The 20,635-nt window shown below is 41.1% G+C and overlaps 1 protein-coding gene across 2 annotated transcripts in view; it reads left to right on the top strand.

Annotated features, from left to right (window-relative positions):
• Stam2 (signal transducing adaptor molecule 2) overlaps positions 1–20,629 on the top strand; it is a 44,048-nt gene extending 23,419 nt beyond the window's left edge. For both annotated transcript variants that reach the window (XM_021193333.2, XM_029536936.1), the window contains 10 exons: positions 633–779; positions 1,528–1,597; positions 2,282–2,468; positions 7,823–7,917; positions 9,297–9,379; positions 9,517–9,604; positions 11,133–11,187; positions 14,365–14,530; positions 17,574–17,740; positions 20,250–20,629. In XM_021193333.2, the coding sequence (XP_021048992.1) occupies positions 633–779; positions 1,528–1,597; positions 2,282–2,468; positions 7,823–7,917; positions 9,297–9,379; positions 9,517–9,604; positions 11,133–11,187; positions 14,365–14,530; positions 17,574–17,740; positions 20,250–20,478 (1,287 nt within the window). In that variant the 3' untranslated portion in view covers positions 20,479–20,629. The remainder of the gene's footprint in view (positions 1–632; positions 780–1,527; positions 1,598–2,281; positions 2,469–7,822; positions 7,918–9,296; positions 9,380–9,516; positions 9,605–11,132; positions 11,188–14,364; positions 14,531–17,573; positions 17,741–20,249) is intronic.
• Positions 20,630–20,635: the final 6 nt, after the last annotated feature.

The raw sequence follows: 20,635 nt of genomic DNA, 5'->3' as shown, positions 1-20,635 counted from the left end.
CTGTGCCCATATCTTCGAGGTTTTTCCCCACTTTCTCCTCTATCAATTTCAGTGTCTCTGGTTTTATGTGGAGGTCTTTGATCCACTTAGACTTGAGCTGAAGCAACATTCTTATGCAGCTGTTGAAGTTGATGAGAAAATCCTAATCTCATGATGAGAATATTAAGAAAACAGAGCAAGTAGCCATTGATTTAAAATATTTCTAGTCACTTGAGCAGCAAGTATTTTGGAGGGGTGCTTTTATTTATTTATTTATTTATTTATTTATTTATTTATTTATTTATGAAGCAGCTGTGCCTGACAATGTGAATAAGCTAAGCATCTGTCAGTTACTGGGCTAGTCTGATGCCTGCCCTGTGTCTCTCTTTATCTTTTGGCGGTGATTCTCTGTTAATAAATTTAAGTTGTTTTCATTTATTTTGTGAGTGTATGCATGTACATGTGCACACATGCACATGCCACAGTGCATGTGTGGACAGCTTGCGGGAGCCACCTCTTCTCTTAACTGTATGGTTCTGGGGGTCAAACTCGGGATGTCAGACATGGCACCATGCCCTTTTATTTACTTTAACTCAGGATTTTGTTTGTTTTGTTTTGTTTTTGTTCCCTTTTCTTTACCACTTCCCTAAAAGGCTCATCCTAAAGTATGTGAAAAACTAAAATCTCTAATGGTGGAGTGGTCAGAAGAATTCCAGAAGGACCCCCAGTTTAGTCTGATATCTGCAACTATTAAGTCTATGAAAGAAGAAGGGGTTACTTTTCCTTCAGCAGGCTCCCAGGTGAGAGATTTATTCAGACCATGGTATTTTACTGTCTGAAGGTACTTATATCTAGCAAGGGATGTGGGTTTTATTTACATGTGCTCATGTGTGTGCGTGTGTTTGTGTACATGCGTGTGCAACCTTCTAGTAAGTAATAAAGAGCAGCCTGTCCTTTCTGCTCACCATTCTCAGAAATGAGTGTTAAAGGACTGTTGATGGCTCAGAGCCCTGCACACCTGTCCTAGGGCCATCAACCTGCGGAGGGTCTGGTGTGAGTCAGCTGTAGTGAGCAGCCGAGGGCTTGAGGTGTACCCCAGGAGATGTGCTTTCTTTCTGTCTGAACTCTGAGCCAATAGCTTGTGAGTGCCTCTTCTGCATAAAAGACCTTCAGCAGTGGAGACTCAAGTTCTGTTCATTCTGTAAAAATTTCAGTTCTTTCTTTATGCCAAGTCCTATGTCAGATCCTCTACAATGCGTCTAATAGAGCAGGAAGAAAAACCCGTGTTTTACGAAAAATCCTGCCCAAAAAAAAGTGAATCACGAGTGCCAGATAGTTCTACTTAGTGCTCTGAACATTAGTCAGTGTGTGCCTTTCATGTGTTTATGTTTTCCTGAAAACTGCTGTTTAGTGTTAGTATTTCAGACCAGCTACTTAAATGATCATGAAGAACCCCACTTTTTAAATGGAGTTGAGTTACCAGTATTTTTTAATTAGCATCTACATGTAATTATACAGCGTGTGCTCATTTTATTCATACACTTACAGACTGTCTCGGCTGCTGCCAAAAACGGGACATCATTGAACAAAAACAAAGAAGATGAGGACATAGCTAAAGGTAAGTGGCCAAGCATCACTTGGTGCTGCTGAAAATAGTCTCACTAGGAGGTTTTATTGAAAGAATAATTAGAAGGAAGATGAGTAGGCTCTTAATTCTACCTCGAATCTAAAAGCTGTAGGGTCTTAAAAGTCAGGAAAAGCAAAGGCATGACATAAGATGAACCCAATTCATTTAATTTTTTAGTAATATATATTTAATGTTCTACCTTTGGGGAGATTACATTTCACCTTTTCATAATGCCAAAGTTATGACTCAAGCACTGAAATATGTTCATGATGTCCTATATGGAAAGCTACCCATATTATAATGTCACAATCTGTTTGCTATAAAAATAATTGCTGTATATTACAGACTGTGATGATAATAAGGGATGAGCAAAAATGTTATTTTAAAAATGTCATGTGTCCCTGTCCCCTCATGAATTTAACCATTTAGTTTTTGTTTGGACAGACTGGCATATGCCTCGAGTCCCAACAATGTGAGAGGTAGAAATGAGATCAGGAGTTAAAGGTGATCTCAGCTACTCAGGGAGCTCCGGGCTACATGAGACCCTGTCTCAGAAAACAAGGATACACACACTTGACTTATTCTTAAATATGATATTGTTACCTAATATTTTTAAAAAGCCTTTAGATGTTAAAATTAATTCTGATATCTTTACATTTTAATTTTCCCAACTAGCTATTGAGTTATCATTGCAAGAGCAGAAGCAACAGTACACGGAGACAAAGGCTTTGTACCCACCTGCAGAGAGTCAGTTAAATAACAAGGCTGCACGGAGAGTCAGAGCTTTATACGACTTTGAAGCTGCTGAGGACAACGAACTCACCTTTAAACATGGTGAGATCATTACTGTTTTGGATGACAGGTATGTTTTATCCTTTTTTGTGTATCTGTGTGTAATAGTCTGAAAATATAAAGTATGCTCAGATGAGGATAAGGGATACTCATGCTTTTCACTTTTAATTGGATAATACAATATTCTCTTACTATTTCTTGAAGATTAGACTAGGCAGTGAGACCCTTGATCAAAGCAATCCAAAGCCATGCTTGGGTCCTCCACTAATACTCCTGCACAATTCCCTCACAGTTCCTGTATCATTTACAGTTCTAAGAAACAAACTAGATTGATCTGTTTTGAGCCTAATTCTGTTCTTTATCCTTTTTTTTGGTTTGTTTATTTTTAGAGACAAGGCCTTTAAGGCCTTCTGTCTTAGTTTCCCAAATGTTGAGGTTATAGAGAATTGAGATTTCTGCATGAACTTTATTTCTACTTTTAAAAGAAGTGGATATGGTCTGTCGAGTGGCTCAGTGGATCAGATCTCTTGTCTTTTAAGTCTGAGGTCCTCCAAGTTCAGTCCTTGGGACCCACATGCTGGCAGGAAAGCACTGTCTCGTGCAAGTTGTCCTCTGTCTTACACACACACCCCCACACCCACACACTCACACACAAATAGATAAATGAATGTAGTACTTTTTTTAAGTTGATGAAACTTTGCAGTAGTTAGACCAGACAGCTTGTTGCTGTGAACAAAGATGGTGCATGCACCTGCTTTCCTATACTAGTGGGGCAAAGGTAAGTAGTTTTAATTTATTAGGTACATTTATTTATTTGTGTATACACATGCATGCATGAATGTGTGCCCACACAACCACTGTGTGATGTGGAAGTCAGAGGACAACATGCAAGAGTCGGTCTTGTACCATGTGGGTGGGTTCTGGAGGTCACACTCAAACTGTTAGGCTTCACCTTAACCAGCTGAGCCATCTTGCGGGCCCCAGTCTAGCCTATTTTTAAGTGGCTACATACATATGGTTTTGCTTTACTGCTGTATTTATAGAGACAATGTTATGTAATAGACTATTTATAATAAAAAAATGAATGAGGACACAGTTCTGGTTTTGTGAAACTTAAGTAGGAGAGTTAAAATGACCGTGTAGACAGTGACATGCAAGGCAGAGCTTGGTGATACCATGAGAGAGGCTGTCTCAGGCTCTGGAGAACCAGTTCACTCTTGGCATAGACATGTGGTCTGGGAGGCTTGCCCCAGTACTGCTTCATTTCTGATGAATCTCGATGGAGTGGTTTTTGTTCCATGCTAATGACTGAACTCAGGCCTTGTACATTCAGGGTAGTGCTTTGACTCTGAGTTACATCCCTAACCCCTTGGGTTGACTTTGAAAAAAAAACAATTGTAAGAAGCTGAAAGGAGTCTAAGCACTGAGCAGAAGGGTTGATTAAAACGTGAGAAAGAAGCTGTAAGGAGATGATTGGGACAGTTCGCAGTGTCTGAGTCCATTGCTGCTTTGCCTGTGGTAGCCATAGTTTTCCTATGGGGTGATCTCACCCATCAAGGGCATTGCTTTCCTTTTGCCACTGTCATTCCAAGAGTCGTTGGGGAGCCGTTCTGGTTAGAGCTTATAGCTGAAGAGAAAGGCTCAAGTTTTCCTTGGCTCTGAGACCATGGGGAGGGCAGGCGCACATGTGTGCCGTGTCATACATGTGATGGTTGGAGGACAACTTGCAGTTCTTCCCTTCCACTATTGAGTCCTAGGGGTCAAACTCAGGTCGTCAGGCCTGGGAAGTGGTTTTAACTGAGTGGTGCTGCCAGACTAAGACCTAAAACTAGACGAGAGAAACTGAATCTCCTCTTTTAAATCCTAAAATACAAAAAGGTAGGTTTTTGTTTGTTTTATTTTCTCGGTTTCCCATAAGGAATGCAGGAAAATGCCATTTTTATTCTACCAGCCTAATTTCCTTTCATGTTGACAAGTCAGCTTTGCTCTTCAGGAGTCACCTGAATCAGCTGCCTTTCTCTGCTGCAGCCAAGCACCCGTGTGACAGACACAAGTGAGGAGGCTGCATTTTCACGGAGAGTCCTTGCTTGTGTAGAAATTAGCATCCAGAGTATCTCCGGGCTACGGATACATCATTCTCTGACCTTAAGAATTTAGGTGATGGATAGCGCTTTTTTTATGTTTGTGGAGCTCAGTGAATGAAATGCTTCCGAGTCACAGAGATAGCTGTTTCATTAACCCTAGGAGTCTTCCTTAGCGGACAGCTCAGTGTTCAGAGTTTGAACCTCGCATGAAAAAGCTTTGGATATGCTTCCTAGTTCTACCAAAAGGAGAAAGAAAACCAAACTCATCCTTAAGAGTCGGTTTGTGACATGAAGTTTCTAGGAAGTAGATAAAAAGCTATGACTGTCCATTTGGAAAAGTCCAAGAGATCAATGATACTGGCCAACAGCTAAGTTTGAGTTGGGATTATTAGATATAAATTTAATGCACAAAACTCAGTGGCATGTTTAGAAAATGAAGTAGGAAAGATGTCGTTCACAATAGTAACGGAAACTCCTCAGCAGTTATGAGGATTTAGAGAACCTGGATTTGGCTCACTGGGTCAACATGGCGGCACACAACCATCTGTGACTCCAGTTTCAGGGCATGCAGTGCCTCTTCTGACCTCCTCGGTGCCTGTGTGCATGTGGTGCATATATACACACTTAAGCGCAAATACTTACATGCAAAATAAATAAAGTGATCGAGTAATGAATAACCTGCAAACGTATGCAAGGCCTTTATGGAGAATCTATGAAACCCTTAGAAAGTTAAGAGATAAAAGTATACATTATATTTATAAACATACAAATAGAGTGATAAACCTTAATATTGTAAAGATTTAGGTTTTCTTATATCACATAAATTAACTGCATTTCCAGTTAAACTCCTTTTGAATTTTTTTTTTTTTGCGGGTTTTTTTTTTTTTTTCGGTTTTTTCGAGACAGGGTTTCTCTGTATAGCCCTGGCTGTCCTGGAACTCACTTTGTAGACCAGGCTGACCTCGAAATCATAAATCCGCCTGCCTCTGCCTCCCAAGTGCTGGGATTAAAGGCGTGCGCCACCACACCCGGCTCCTTTTGAAATTCTTTTTCCAAAGTATTTGAAAAAATTTGGAGACATGATAGTGTCCAGAAAGTAAAGTAACCAGCCAGCACGAGGGGCGCGGACTCTGCACAGATGTATTGCACATAGGATTTACTTCCTAGGCAGATGACATGCAGTCTAAAACTTAGGAGTTGCTGACTTCTGGAGCATGGTTGGCTGCAAGTAACAGAATCCACAGAGAACAGAACTGCAGCTGACGAGTTCCTCTAGGCTGTTGGAGTAGGCTCGGGACAGACATAGCTTGCTGGGACAGTTAGGGGGCGGGCATTAGGCTTGCCCTGCTCACTGCCCATTTCCTGGTCACCCTCTCCCACAATCCTTACCCTATCCCCTCCCCTTTTCCTCAGGGACCCCTGGGCACCCCCCTCCCCCGCTGCTCAATTAAATCAAGTCTGTGAGGCTAGGAGCATCCTTTAGTGAACTTTTAGGATTTTTTGCTGCATTGATTAGCTCTTTATATAATAAAATGAAGTTTACTTCACCCAGCACGAACAATTGGATTCCACATGATTTAGTGACCTAAATGTGGGAGACGGACAAAAAAGAAAATCTGAATTATTAGACAAGTCTCTGGGGGGAATAGACAGTAATTTAGGGCAGAGAAAGATAAGGATGTAAGACATAGAGGAAAGATTACTGAATTGGCCTGAAAGCAGGGGTGGCCTTAGTTCAGATAGACAGTTGCCATTCTAAGGACATAAAGAACTAAAAATCAATGAAAAAAATTACCTGTGATCCAGTAGGAAAAACTAAACAGGCACAGATAAGAATAAGCAGTTTGGGACTGGAGAGATGGCTCAGCGGATAAGAGCACTGACTGCTCCTTCAAAGGTCCTGAGTTCAGTACCCAGCAACCACATGGTGGCTCACAACCATCTGTAATGGGATTTGATGCCCTCTTCTGGTGTGTCTGAAGACAGCTACGATGTACTCATATAAAAATAACTAAAAAAAAAAAATCTTTAAAAATAAAAGAATAAGCAGTTTACAGAGCAAGTTGCAGTGCTGCCAAGGTTACACAGAGAAACTCTGTCTCAAAAAAGAAAGAGAAAAGTCAGTCTGGAAGAGGCAGTGTAGTACTGGTGGGCCCTGGAGAGTGCGGCCGAGCTTGATGAAGCATGGCTTACCTTCTTTCTGGTGTCAGATGTCTGTATGGGCAGTTATCAAGTGGGGGGAAGATGATTGCCCCATCCTCCTTGGGGAAGAAGGAATGTGAGCGACCAGTCTTTCTAATAAACATGTGACAGTATCTGTAAAACTAAGCATGCATGAGCCAGCAAGTAGTTTTATCTGTGTGTCCATCCTTTCCCCACCCCCTATCCCTCAATTTTTTTTTTTTTTTCAGAGATAGTTTCATTGTTTTGGCCTTTTTATCCAGACTGGTCTTGAACTCCGTGGCTCGTGAAGTTCTTTCCAAGTACTAACTAAGAACTATAGGCATGTCAACTATAGACGTGTGAACACACCTAGCTTGCAGGTCACTGTCTTGAACAAACCTAGAACAGTTGTTAGTTGGGGGCTTTCTAATGCAGAGTGGTTACTAATCAGTCAGTCTGTTTTTTTTTTTTTGTTTTTGTTTTTGTTTTCCCTGAGACAGGGTTTCTCTGTGTAGCGCTGGCTGTGCTGGAGCTCACTTTGTAGACCAGGCTGGCCCCACTCAGAAATCCACCTGCCTCTGCCTCCCAAAGGCATCTCCACCACCTCCCTGCACTCTTCACAGTCCTTGTAGTGTCGGGAGACTGGGAGTGACCTGGAACGAGCTGGTAGGAGTTCACCTTCACAGAAATGACTGAACTAAGTGCATATGCACTTGGGATGGAACTTTAAAGAAATGAGTGGCATTGTGGAATTGTAGGCTCTCCCCGGGTGACGCATGTCTCCATACAGGTGTCAGTTGAGTTGTCCTTGTGTGTGAAAGGCGGCTGGGAGGGAGCTGCTTTAGTTCGGATGCTGCTGGTGTGGTAGGATGGATTTGGGCATGGGGTTCAGTCACTGATACTTGCTTCAAAACGTAGGTATGAGGATAGAGATTTTTTTGGATTTATGTATTTTTAACTATCTTTTCACTGATTTAATTATAAATATATTAATTTAAGAAAAAAAGCAATTCTGGCTTCCCAGTGTTAGGATTACAGGTTTGTCCTACTGTCTGGCCAAGGAAAACAATTCTTATATATAGCTAGCTGGGAACAAATGGGAAAGTCCAGTAGCTGGGTTGAGCTTTCTCTCGACAGGAAGGAGGATAGCAAATGACCTTTCTCATGCTGTTTTCAGTGACGCCAACTGGTGGGAAGGAGAGAATCACAGAGGAACAGGACTCTTCCCCTCCAACTTTGTAACGACTGACTTAAGCTCAGAGGCTGAGACAGGTAAGGTAGCAAAGGCATGGTTTCCCAGAGAAGCTCCAGTCTAGTCAAGTTATCTTCCTTTGAGTTTATTATTGACATCTGAGAGTAGGTGGGACTGGGCGTGGCAGCACGCACCTTTAATCCCAGCACTTGGGAGGCAGAGGCAGGCAGATGTCTGAGTTCCTGATTCACCTAGTCTACATAGTGAGTTTCTGGTCAGCAAGGACCAAACAAAACAAATCAACCAATCTACTTTGGCTTTCTTAGTGTTAGGATTACACTTTAGTTGATAGGAGCCTTGGGAACTTTTCAGATAACTTTACAAAACATAGAGGACATCCTATTCAGTGATTTTCCTCTTGGCATAATTGGAAGAGACTGGCCTATAGTCTAGTAAAATGATTTCCTAGCTGCAATGCCCTAGGTTAGATTCCAGCCTTTCTTCAGTATCATTTTAAATAGTAAAAGGTACTCTTTATATTTTGTTTTTTGAGACAGTTTCTCTGTGTAACAGTCCTAGCTGTCCTGGACTCTCTTTGTAGATCAGGCTGGCCTTTAACTCACAGAGATCCACCTGCTTGTGCCTCCCAGTGTTGAAATTAAAGGTATGTGCCACCATGCCCTACATGAAAGATGTCTTGACTCTCACTGTATCTCTGTGTCTTGCTGAGCTCTCTTTACATGTAATTATTCAAAGTTAGCCAAATACTTAGGACAGGAGTCTGCTGGACCTGTCCTTTAGATACATTGTTTTTTACAGTAACTTTGTTTCCATCAAAGTTTAGTTAAAATTAGGTACATTCTAACAGTGCTCCAGGGAACTTCTATTAAGTAGTTTTCAGATATGTGTTAAATTATTTTAAAACATTCTCTTTATGAAATACTTTTTTTGTTGTAGATTTATACTATTTTAACTCTCAGAGTTAGGTTAAGTTGGATCTATATTTTGTTCAAATAGGAAATACAGGTTGAGTTTTTTTAATTTATAAATATAGAAGGTCAGAATATAGTTGGAACATAGTTATAAGAGAAACTGGTTTAGTCATAAAAATCTATTCGCTTGTATATTTATTCATCTCAGCAGTAACAGTTTTCAAGAAAGTAGCTGTAGTGACAGTACCCATGGATACTGCTCTGTCCCACTTGAATGTGAGTTCCACCAGCACCAGATGACTCTGTTCACTCCCTGCATGCATCTAAGCACTGGGAAGGAGGTTTGGCACACTGTGAGTGCTAAGTAAATATTGTGGCGTAAATGAATGACTGTGTGTAATATATTGATTATGAAGTGTGATGACTAAGGAGCTTCTACTTTTTTCCTATGGATAATAATAGACCACTTAGAAATTTAATGACAAAATTGTAATGTTGAAAACTTAAAACTTATTTTGTTTCTGTAGCAACGGTGGACAAATTGAATGTAATTGATGGTGATGTGGAGGAAATTAAGAAATCAGAACCTGAGCCTGTTTATATAGATGAGGTATCAACTTTTTGTTTAATAAACTACCAAGATTTTTAAAAAATATGCTATCTTTTTGGAATATGTGGGAACAGTGCTTTTCCATTGACTGTGGCTAACTCTTCAGACTTCTCCGCATCCCCTGGTCTTTTTCCTAGGGTAAAATGGATAGAGCCCTGCAGATTCTCCAGAGCATAGATCCAAAAGATTCAAACCCCGACTCCCAAGACCTCTTGGACTTGGAAGGTATTTAGTTAATGTTGAACTCACCTTAATGTTGCTTAACATATATATTATCTGTTTATAGTGTTTTAACGTTTATATTACCTGTTTACGGTGTTTTAACGCATATATTACCTGTTTATGGTCTTTTGAAGTTTTTTCCTGCTTCCTGTTTGCTTTTTGAGATTTGAAATTCTTGTGAGAAACAGACTTGTATAATAAAATAATAGAAATGTCCTTTTGGAAGGTATTGTCACAGCCTGTATCTATTTCACAAAAGGAGTCTTTGTATTTCTGTAAGATCACTGGTGAAATCGGCCACCGAAAAGGCAGCATTAGAAAGAACAGCATAGACAGGTAGGTGGTGGCGGCTCGTGTCTTTACATCCAACACTAGGAAGGCAGAGACGGATCTTGGAGGTCCAGGCCAGTCGGGGCCACACAGAGAAACCCTGTCTTGAAAACAAACAAAACCCAAAAAAGCATATTAAATCAAATCAAAGTGTAAAAGTTTATTGTTTAACTGTCTTCTGACTGTGTGTCATTTAGTCGCTAAGTTTAAAGCAAAAACAGATATTCTTTTGTGTTTTAAGAACCCTTCTTGGGTTTCTAATCAAATAACCAACCAGCAATCAACCGGGGGCGGGGGGGAATCCCAGTACTTTGGGCTCCTGGGATTCTACATATAATTCCTGCATGAAGAAGGCTAAGGCAGGGAGAGTGCCATGAGTTCAAGGCCAGTCTAGACTCTGTCAAAAAAAAAAACCTTACAAAAGGAAACAGTTACCTTTGTTAAAGAAAGAAAGAAAGAAAGAAAGAAAGAAAGAAAGAAAGGAAAAAAGTAAATAGATAAACCTTAATTTTTTTAAATAAAAGAGCTTGGTTATGAATATGGAGCATTCTCTGTTATACTTGTTTACATTTGGAAATACATGAAGTGTTTGCATATTTTATTAGTGTGTGTGCATTCACACAGCTGTGGATGTGCATTGTGTATGTGTGGGTGAACATGCATGTCTTATGCACATGTGGAAGCCAGAGGATATCTCTGTGGAGCTGGATGTCTATTCCATATGAATGTTCCTAGGATCAAACTCAGGTCGCCAGGCTTGTATAGCAAGCTCCTTTATCCGCTTAGCCGTCTTTTCAACCCTGTATTGCAAAAAGTCTCACATAAATGAGAAGTATTACTATTTAATTTTTGTGCATGTGTGTACATACACACTTTATACATATGGATCCGGTCCCCTTCACCTAGCTAAGAGTCCTATAGAAACTCTTCAGACTTTGGGATAACTGCCACTGCCTCTAAACTTGGTCAGTGACTCCAGGACCATGATGAAATTTTTATTCTGATGTTGACCTTGACTCTGGTCTGTGATAGTAATATATGATAGTAAAGATACTATAATAGATCTTTTATCATCTTTCCCCAGCATAAGATTAGTTCTCTGTATTTTGTATGATGATGCATATAGTCTCTTGTTTAAAGATTGTTGAACTGACTTAAGCTGCACTAAGTTTCTGCATTTGCAATTATTTCTGTGTTACAGATATTTGCCAACAGATGGGTCCGATGATAGATGAAAAACTGGAAGAGATTGATAGGTGAGCGCCTTACTTGTTTTGACCAGGTTTACAGCTGATGAAAGCGCTCATGGGATTGAGCATCTGCTGCAGTTCCTGTTGAGTGGCCAGACTCTTAAAGCTGGTTTCTGGAATGCTATTTATTTGGGGAACATTATTTTCATCAATGGCAGTAATGTGATATGCATATAGCCATGGACCCTTGCATTTTATCACACCAGTCACTGTTTTGGGGGCTGGAATTAAGTAGTAAAGAATGAAGTGTATTGAGGACAACATGAAAATGGGCGTTTTAGGTGAGCATTAACTTGTGACAGATCCAGGAGTGACATCTGTGAATATAACAAATGAGACTTCTCTCATTTGGGAAACTAAAGGCAGTGCAGAGACTTCCCCTGTCTTCTCTCACATCTCTGTGTTCCTGTTGCCCTTTCTGTTCCCTGTCTCCCTGGGTTTGCTGATCTGAGAATAGGCATCAGCCCTGCTGGTGGACAGGGATATTCCCAGCTCTCTCTGAACTCAGAAGGAGAAGTTTGAGAAATGAAGTCCAACGGGAAGGAATTACTCTCCATTCTCCTCCCTTTCCAGCCCCTAGTGGTTGAACTGCTATATAAAGCATACAAGAAGAAAGGAATTAGGTTGTTTAATTTTCTAATAGACCTTTTTAAAAACTAGGAATGGCAAACAGTGATTCATCCAGGAAAAATGGTTTGTTTCATAATGTATTGTGACATTATTTTTATTTTATGTGTAAGCATTTGCCTCCATGTATGTCTGCACCATGTATCTACCTGGTGCCTGCAGAGGCCAGAAGAGGGGATCGGATTCCTTGGAAGTGGAGTTACAGGTGGCTGTGAGCTGGGAATCAAACCTAGGTCCTGAAGAAGAGCCTCCAGTGCTCTTAGCCATTGAGCCCTCTCTCCAGCTCCTTCATAGCATTTTTTTTTTTTACAAGTCCTTTGTGTTTTTACAAAACTGAAATAATCAGTGGTAGATTGATCATAGTTTTGGAGAAAGTATCACACACCTACTTATACATCTGCTACTAATGAGTAATCAAACTGGGAAAGTTAAGGGGAAAAATGACTAGTTTCCCATACATACAGCTAGCGGTATCAGTACACACTTTCCTGGGCTAAAAATATTCTTTACAGAAACCACTTGAAGTGCATACTAAATCTGTGGGGCTATACAGTGACCAGATGTTATGGTATTCAACACAATGCTATTTATGGCCATAAAAATGCAGCTAGCTAAAATGCCTTTTAGTGTGAAATTGGTTTTCAAAATTAAACATTCTCTATCTTAATAGTAGAAATCATTGCCATTGAAGAATACTTGCTGATATGGAATGATGTCAAGTCTATAGTGGAAGATATGACAGCATAACATTACTTTTATTAAATAAGAATTTTACTAAAGAAAAATATCTAAAGGCATTAAAGCTTAAAGGGTACATTTCTGATGTCAGTTAGTGAATGAGAGCTGGCTGGCAAGCTGTGAATTGGCTAGCTGATATCAGGGTTTCATGGCAAAGGTGACATACGCAGCTGCTAGCTGGGCGGTGCTTCTTAGTCTCATGGACGGTTCGCTCCTGTCACAAATTCAAAGACAAATGTAATGTAAATCAGTTTTCCTCGAATAAATCAGCAGCAGTTTGCTATTCGTATGGGGGATGGGAATGAGAATAAAACTGTCGAGTTAGAAAATTAACTTGTACGTTTCACTTTGTTATCACAAAGCGTGAGATTTCATACTGCTGTCGTGTGCTGACTGTGTTCCAGACTGTTGTAATCTGGTTTTCTATGGCCTCCCCCATCAGTTGGCCTTTTCACTCTTCCTCTGTGTACTCTTGGTTGTCCTTCATCGTTTTCACCTGTCCATCCTTCCTCAGGACCAGCTTAAGTCCTATTCCTGACTCTGCAATCTCCAGCTCACATTAAACTCTAAGCTCTCGCCCTATTTCATGCAAGTTTGTATTTGGCTCTATGTTACTTCATTTGCTGGGTTTTCTTTTGTGCTCTTGACCTTGTCTTCTGAAAAGAGACTCAGCTGTCCTTGCTTGTTCTAGTATAGTCCTGAGAGTAATTCTGGAAAAGCTTGCCTTTGCTCTGGGTTACTGGCTATTGAAAGATGGTTTTGTGCATGGCGCGCAAGGCCTTCTACTGTTGTGTTAGTGTTTCATCGGCATGCTGGGTTGTGTAGACCAGATTCTTAGGTCAGTTCTCAGTCATACATTTGTTAACATGCACACCTAATTTCTGTAGATCTAGGTGCTTTCCAGCAGATAGATACTTCTGAAGATAGAGTTCACTTGTGATCTTTGCAAGAAAAGGAACAGTGCCTGTTAGTTTGCTCAGATAGCATGTTAGTAAAGGAGAGACAGCCATTTGTGTGGTAGGCCGTTTCTTCTGCTTCTCACCCCTCTTTGTACACACTGACTCACATCCAGTATACACTTATAGATGTTTTAGGCCACACAAAAAGTAGCCGTTTAACTTATACAAATTCGTTGGCTATCTGCCGTCAGTTATTACTCCTAGGGGAGTAGGCAGAATCGTACCAAGCAGAAGGATTTTTACTGTGTGTTTCCTGGGTGACTATGGAAATGCTTCCTTGGATTTGTTGTTATACAATAAGGTGCCTGGTTTGATTTACTTCCCCAAAGCCACTAAGTGAACAAAAAGTACAGTGGAGACTAGCTTGTGTATATATTGGCTTGACTTGTGTTTTCTTGATAATATTTTTTAAAAAGTTTAGTTGGTCCTTTCAAGGATCTAAGTAAGATGTGTATGCCTTTTTTCCCATTATACTCTTATTTAAGTCATACTTCACAGGGGCTCTGGGTCATCATCACCTACTATGTTAGTGAGGTTTATAATTAAGGCACAGACTTTTACTGAAACATACACTATTTTTCTTTGTAATTAAATTTTTGACATAAATCTATAATGTATTAAGCAAAATTCTAGCACCCAAATTATGAATTGATTGCAGTTTATGAGGTGTAGCTCTGACTTTTGCTACTATTAGAAAGACGTGCCAGCCTGTTGATGAAATTCAACAGATTCTCCTCTCAGTTTCCCTGTGTGAATGCCCTTTCATTGCATATGAGAAGAGCCTTCTGACGTATGAATAGAAATGAACTAAACTTAAAACTCATCACATCATTATGCAAATCCTTGTCTTGTATATCAGGAGGCATTCAGAACTGTCTGAGTTGAATGTAAAGGTGCTGGAAGCCCTGGACCTATACAACAAGTTGGTGAATGAAGCGCCTGTGTACTCGGTCTATTCAAAGCTGCACCCGGCACATTACCCGCCCGCAGCAGCAGCAGCAGCAGCAGCTGGGGTTCCAGTACAGGTGAGCCTTGGGTTTTAGAAAGTATTCAATTGTTTGTTTTAAATAAATGTGTAAGAGTATAATGCTAAAGATTTGTTGCCCATGAGTAAAATTATAAAACTAGGGCTGGAAAGATGTGAAGAGATGGCTTAGCTATTAAAGACAAGGCTCATAACCAAGAAAAGAAAAATGTATAAAACTGGTAACTGTATGTATTTTCCTTCACTGTGACAAAGTACCTGAGAAAAGTCAATGGAAGGAAGAAGTTTATTTGGCTGGCCTGGTGATTTCAGATGTCTCAGTTCATAGTCAGCTGGCGCCACCGTCCTTGGCCCAGAAGAACAGTATGGTGGAGCATAGCCACTCCATCCTCGTGGCAGCTGGGAAGCAGAGTATGGGGGTCTGGGGACACGATCAGCTTTCCAAAGCCCCCAGTGACCTGCTTTCTCCAGCAAGTCCTCACCTTCTTACAGCAGGTCAACCCTGGACTCACTAAAGGGTTGATCCATTGGTAAAGTTTGCTCTTGAACACCAAGTTCTTGAAATCTAGACTTCCCAGCACACAGGCCTCTGGTGTATGGGCCTTGGGGGGGGGGGTGGACAGATCTTCATATACAGACTTTTGACACCGGACTTTGAGGGTTCCAGGAAGTGTTGTCTAAACACTGTTTGCCATAAAGATTAAATATGACATTTCACAAATGCATTCCAGTTCATTTTTTACACATTGAAAAGACTCTGGTTCTTTGTATACCTCTGTGAGCAAGTAAGTATGGGGTATAAATCTTTTTTGCAGATGTATCAAGCATGGATATCGTGTGTGTGTGTGTGTGTGTGTGTGTGTGTGTGTGTGTGTGTGTGTGTGTGTGTGTATTTGTTTTTATGTACATTGTGCTGCCTGGATATATGTCTGTATGAGGGTGTCAGGTCCTCTGGAAAGGAGTTACATACAGTTGTGAGCTGTCATGTGGGTGCTGGGAGTTGAACCTGGGTCCTCTGAAAGAGCAGCCAGTACTCTTAACCTTTGAGCCATCTCTCCAGCTCTAAGTATGGATCCTTTTACATACAGCCTGCTATGAAAATCCTCTAGATACTGTTTAAAAAGGAGATCAAATATTTCTTTAAAAACCTTTCAAATATGTCTTCGGTAATTATTTGAAGATTAGTTAATAAGCTTCTTTTATCCTCAGAGCATGCTTTAGATTCACAACTGAAAAGTCTGTGTGATGCAGCCTTGCTCCGGGCGGTGGGATGGTGTTGCCAGAAGCTGTCCGTTAGCAGCATCACTCTCCCAGTACTTAGCATGCTTCTGCGCCTCCAGCCAACATGAGAGTACTTAGGTTTTCAGTATCCCCATTCCGAAGCAGTTTTCAAATTTCGACCAATTAAATTTAAATTAAGTGTGGATGAGCAAAATTCATGTTAGTTTATGAAAACTGATATGCAGTGGAGTGTGTGAAGGAGACACCAAGGAGAGCAACTAGAATGTGGGTGCATAAATTAGATGATGTAACACAATGTAATTGCTAAGTTTTTTTTTTTTTTTTAAATGGTTACTGTGGTAACTGTCACACCAAAGAAGAAGCATTTATCAAATATGCCATGCTCTGAACTTTTTGAAAATTACATATGAGCTTAGATTTCTAGGTAAAAAAAAAAAACAAGATTCCTGAAGTTTTTTCACTGTTACTTCTGTTTTTTAAAAAAGATGTTTATTGCTGCTGTGAAAGTAGAATACATGAGAAATATCTGTTCCACTGTATAGAGAACTGTATGTCTGCCTCATGTCTGTAAAGGGAGGTCGCTCCTGGGCCGGGCTTCTGGCCTGCAGGTGGTACAGCTGGTCTTTTTAGGCTTTCTAACATTTACTTTTTTCATACAAGCCTCTTAATATATTAACTCATGTGTGAGTTTGAAATGTTTGAAATTTCAAAAATTCCTGTTCTGTTTTGAAAAACATCTGAACTAAGAGTGGATGGGTTATGCACACGAAGCGCACTTCCAAATGGTGAGCTGCAGAAACCGTCCCTATGTCTCAGCCTTTTGGCAATGGATTGCCAGTCATTGCTAAAGAGAATATCAGTATATTAAATGTTTTATTTGGTATTCCTACTATCCTAGATTTTAATGTAATCTTTGCTTTAAATAAAACTGGAGCAGTGATTGCTACTGTATAGTATTTATTAAGCAAGTGGATTGCTTTTGAATGCTGTTATGCGTAGGCTGATAGACTCTGTTCCTACAGCGCTGTCACTGTGAAAACTCCATAGGTTTGCATAAGAATCCAGTGACTTTTCGCAGTTTCCTAAGGATGCACTTTGTCTTATTTCATAGTTTCACCTTTCTCATCTTCTGAAGGCAGGTGTCTTAGTCACTGCTGTGAAGACAAACATGACCACGGCAACTCCTATAAAGGCAAATGTTTAATTGGGGCTGCCTTACAGGTTCAGAGGTTTTAGTCTGTTGTCATCATGGCAGGTCTGGCTGAAGAAGGAGCCAAGAGATTGATATCTGGATTGGTAGGCAAACACACACACACACACACACACACACACACACACACACGTCCTGGTTTGAGCATTGAGATCTCAAAACCCACTCCCACAGTGACACAATTCTGCAGCAAGACCACTCCACAGCAGGAGAGGGCTGAGGTCCCTGGTCCTCTTTTTGAACCCACACTCCATTAGCGGAGAGTTGGAGCAGTCATTGTCGTGGTGATCTGGAGTAATCATGGGTTTCCCTTCAGGGGAAGTCTCTGGCAAAAATGTATGTTAATAGGCATTCTTGATAGGTTCCAACCTTCTACTTAAAAATACAGCTCCCACTATTTTTCTTCAAACGCATGGAAAATCAAAGAACAATTAAACACATTGCAAAAGTCATTGATTAGATATCATAAGTTGGAAGCTCTGCACTTTTTGTTCCAGTCTGGAAAGATCGGAAGAGTCAAATTGTTCCCCAAATAGTTACGCTTTTTTTTTCTTTTATGTCTTAAAAGTTTTAGGTCTGCTTAGTTAAATCATTGAGATAGCAAGCAGAGTTTTTTCTCTTTGATTAATAGACATATCCAGTCCAGTCGCATGGTGGAAACTACCTGGGTCACGGCATTCACCAAGTGTCTGTTGCCCAGAACTATAACCTAGGACCTGATCCTATGGGCTCGCTGAGATCTCTGCCTCCAAACATGAACTCAGTAACAGCACACACCGTCCAACCTCCATACTTAAGGTAAGTTTTGGAGAGCTATGTTCATTTTCCTTTGTTTTAGAACAGGAACCTACAGACTCTTCTCTTTACAGTAACATTTCCAATTTTTACTTTTGTCCTTGCTTGTTTGTTTGTTTGTTTGTTTGTTTGAGATGGTATCTCTACATAGCCCTCTCTGCCCTAGAATTCACCGTGTAGACCAGACTGGCCTCGAACTCTTAGAGATGAACCTGCCTCTGCCTTCTGAGTACTGGAATCCCAGGTGGGTGCCACCAGCTCTCCCAGTCCCACTCCTAAGAGGAGTTGCTCAAGTAGCCACTGCTGCTCTCGCTAGGTGGGATGGTGCTGCTTTACTTCAGCTAAACCTTGATAGTTGCTAAGATTTAAACCCACACTTAAGACCCTGGAAAGAAATCTTTATCTTGTCGTAGTCCTTCATAGGGGTTAATGCCATGGCGTTCTTAGTACTGTGCTGTGGTGAGTTAGCCTAATGATGCAGTGCTAGCAACACTTATCTGTATGCACTCCTAAATATTAAAAAAAAAAAAAAACCAAAAAGAAACAAATTACTGTTTCACCCATAAAAGGAAGTAAGATTGGACAGTGGTTTAATATTTCTATACAAACATTCTCTGAAAATCAGTTTAAATCTTCTTATCTATCACAGAATATATATTCAGTGTTATATGCAGCTGCCCTTTAAGGTCCCTTTTTGTCTTATGTCCTTGAGTAGGTATAAGGACTATGCAAAAAAAAAAAAAAAACCTGTGGGTTACACTACAGTTTGTTATTCTGAGTACCAGTAGGCAGTCTAGAGAGAGACCTGGTATATCAACATTAATCCTGTACTGTAAGCAACATATTTGGTGTGATTTAAAATTAAATATGTTTTAAATATATTTACATCATAATAGAAATAGGAGAAAAGCAGAGTCCTTCCGTTTGGTGTGGTTTGTTTCCCTCGAGTGTGAGTGAGTTTGTCTGTGTGCTCAATCCCGAAGCGTTCTGTGCAGGGATCTGATGCAGACATGCGTGGTCAGTCCCAAAGCACTCTATGCAGGGTCTCATACAGGCCGCACTGTTCTGATTTTGAAAGTGCTAAGCTCTTGTCAGAGGGAAGCCTGGGGCTGTGATGGTATGGGGTGCCTCTTGAGCAGGGCCCTGCCTTCTTGGTAGCTGGCCTCAGGAGTCACAGGCAAGCGCACTTCACTTCGCACCTTCAGTCCCTTCAGTGCTTTGAGTGAGAGGTTTTGGAGAGCGCAGGTTAAATAAGCCTTCGACTCTCACGTGCTATTGCTTTGTGAACATTGCTTTCCCTTAGCTTATTGTTGAAAGTCTATCATAATAGACTACAAGATCTCATTGTAACTACTGCATGGAACTTCAAGGTAAAAATGTAAAATCTTAGTACTTTGAATGAAAAGGCACGCAGATCCTTGTGAGTGCAAAGCCTGTCTGGTCTACATAGTACTGTAAAGTAAGACCCTGCCCTTAAAGATGGGTGGATGGATGGATGGATGGATGGATGGATGGATGGATGGATGGATGGATGAATGGAAGAATCAATCTATGCTCACCATCATCTCAAGTAGCAGAAACAGCTTGCTTTTTGTCAGTTTCTTGCTCTCATTTATAGCGAGGCTTTTCTCCGTTGTTAACTCTGACCCCCCCCCCCACTGTGCTTGTGTGGAGGCTTCACCATCCTCACCATCTCGCTTGTCTCAGCTGCTTCTTTAGCCACTTTGGTGACCGAACCTTGTGCCTGCCGCTGCTTCCTCCTGCCCCTTCCTTTTGTCTTTTCGGTTGTGTGCTGTATAGGGTGCTCCTGTGGGTACCTTTACCTTGCTAGTTTGTTGCCCATATGGGCATGTGTAGCAGCCAGAGGTCAGGATGTCTTCTTCAGTCTCAGTCTGTACTGTTTGTACCTGGTCCCTTCTAGGCCAAAATAGGATATGAGATCCCCTGGAAATAGTTAGAGATGGTTGTGAACTGCCGTATGGGTGCTGGGAATCAAGCCTGCTCTTCTGGAGCAGCAACCAGTGCTCTTAGCTGCTGAGCCATCACTCCAGCCCCACCCACCTAGCTTTGTCAGCATAGTCTCTCACTTATCTGAAACACTTGTCACACTAGTCAGACAAAAAGCCTGTGTCTGTCCCCCTGTCCCGGGGTTAGCTAGAAATCCAGACTTACTCTTTCACAGGGAGCACCGTCTTCACACTCTTGAGTCCAGTCCTCCTCTTCTGTGTAGACGTGAAAAAGATTATGCCAGGCAGCGGTGGTAGATGCCGAGACCGGCAGGTCTTCCTGAGTTCAGGGCCAGCCTGGTCTACATAGTGAGTTCTAAGACAGTTGGGGCTGCACAGAGAAACACTATCATCAAAAAACCTACTAACTGACATACAGAAAATTGAGTTACTAGTATGATGGCTACATAAGCTTGAAAAGGAAATGGAAAAGTATGTTTGTCATGATGATCTGTTGCTGCAACTTGAGCAAAACTAACTATGATTCTCTTTGTGAAACTTTGCAGCACTGGACAGGACACTGTCTCCAATCCTTCTTACATGACCCTGAGCTCTCGTCTTCAGGCAGCTGCTGGGACAGCTGCTTACACACAGCCCGTAGGGATGTCTGCAGATGTGTCTTCTTTCCAGAACACAGCATCCGGTCTGCCTCAGCTGGCCGGCTTTCCAGTGGCAGTTTCTGCACCTCCAGCTGCACAGCCACCAGCAAGCTACCACCAGCAGCCACTCCTGTAGAGACACACCAGGACCTGCTCAACGGCTTCGTGGGTGTGCCGTTTAACCCAGGGGATTCTAATCTGAAATATTAAAAGTTTCCCCTCTCAGTCAAAAAGAACCATGAATAAATAAAGCACAAAACCCCACCTTACCCTGAAAGGCCATAAAAGGTTTG

The sequence above is a fragment of the Mus pahari genome, chromosome 3 (genome assembly GCF_900095145.1).
Source record: "Mus pahari chromosome 3, PAHARI_EIJ_v1.1, whole genome shotgun sequence".
NCBI classification, from domain to species: domain Eukaryota; kingdom Metazoa; phylum Chordata; class Mammalia; order Rodentia; family Muridae; genus Mus; species Mus pahari.
This window is presented reverse-complemented; position numbering and strand designations above follow the sequence as displayed.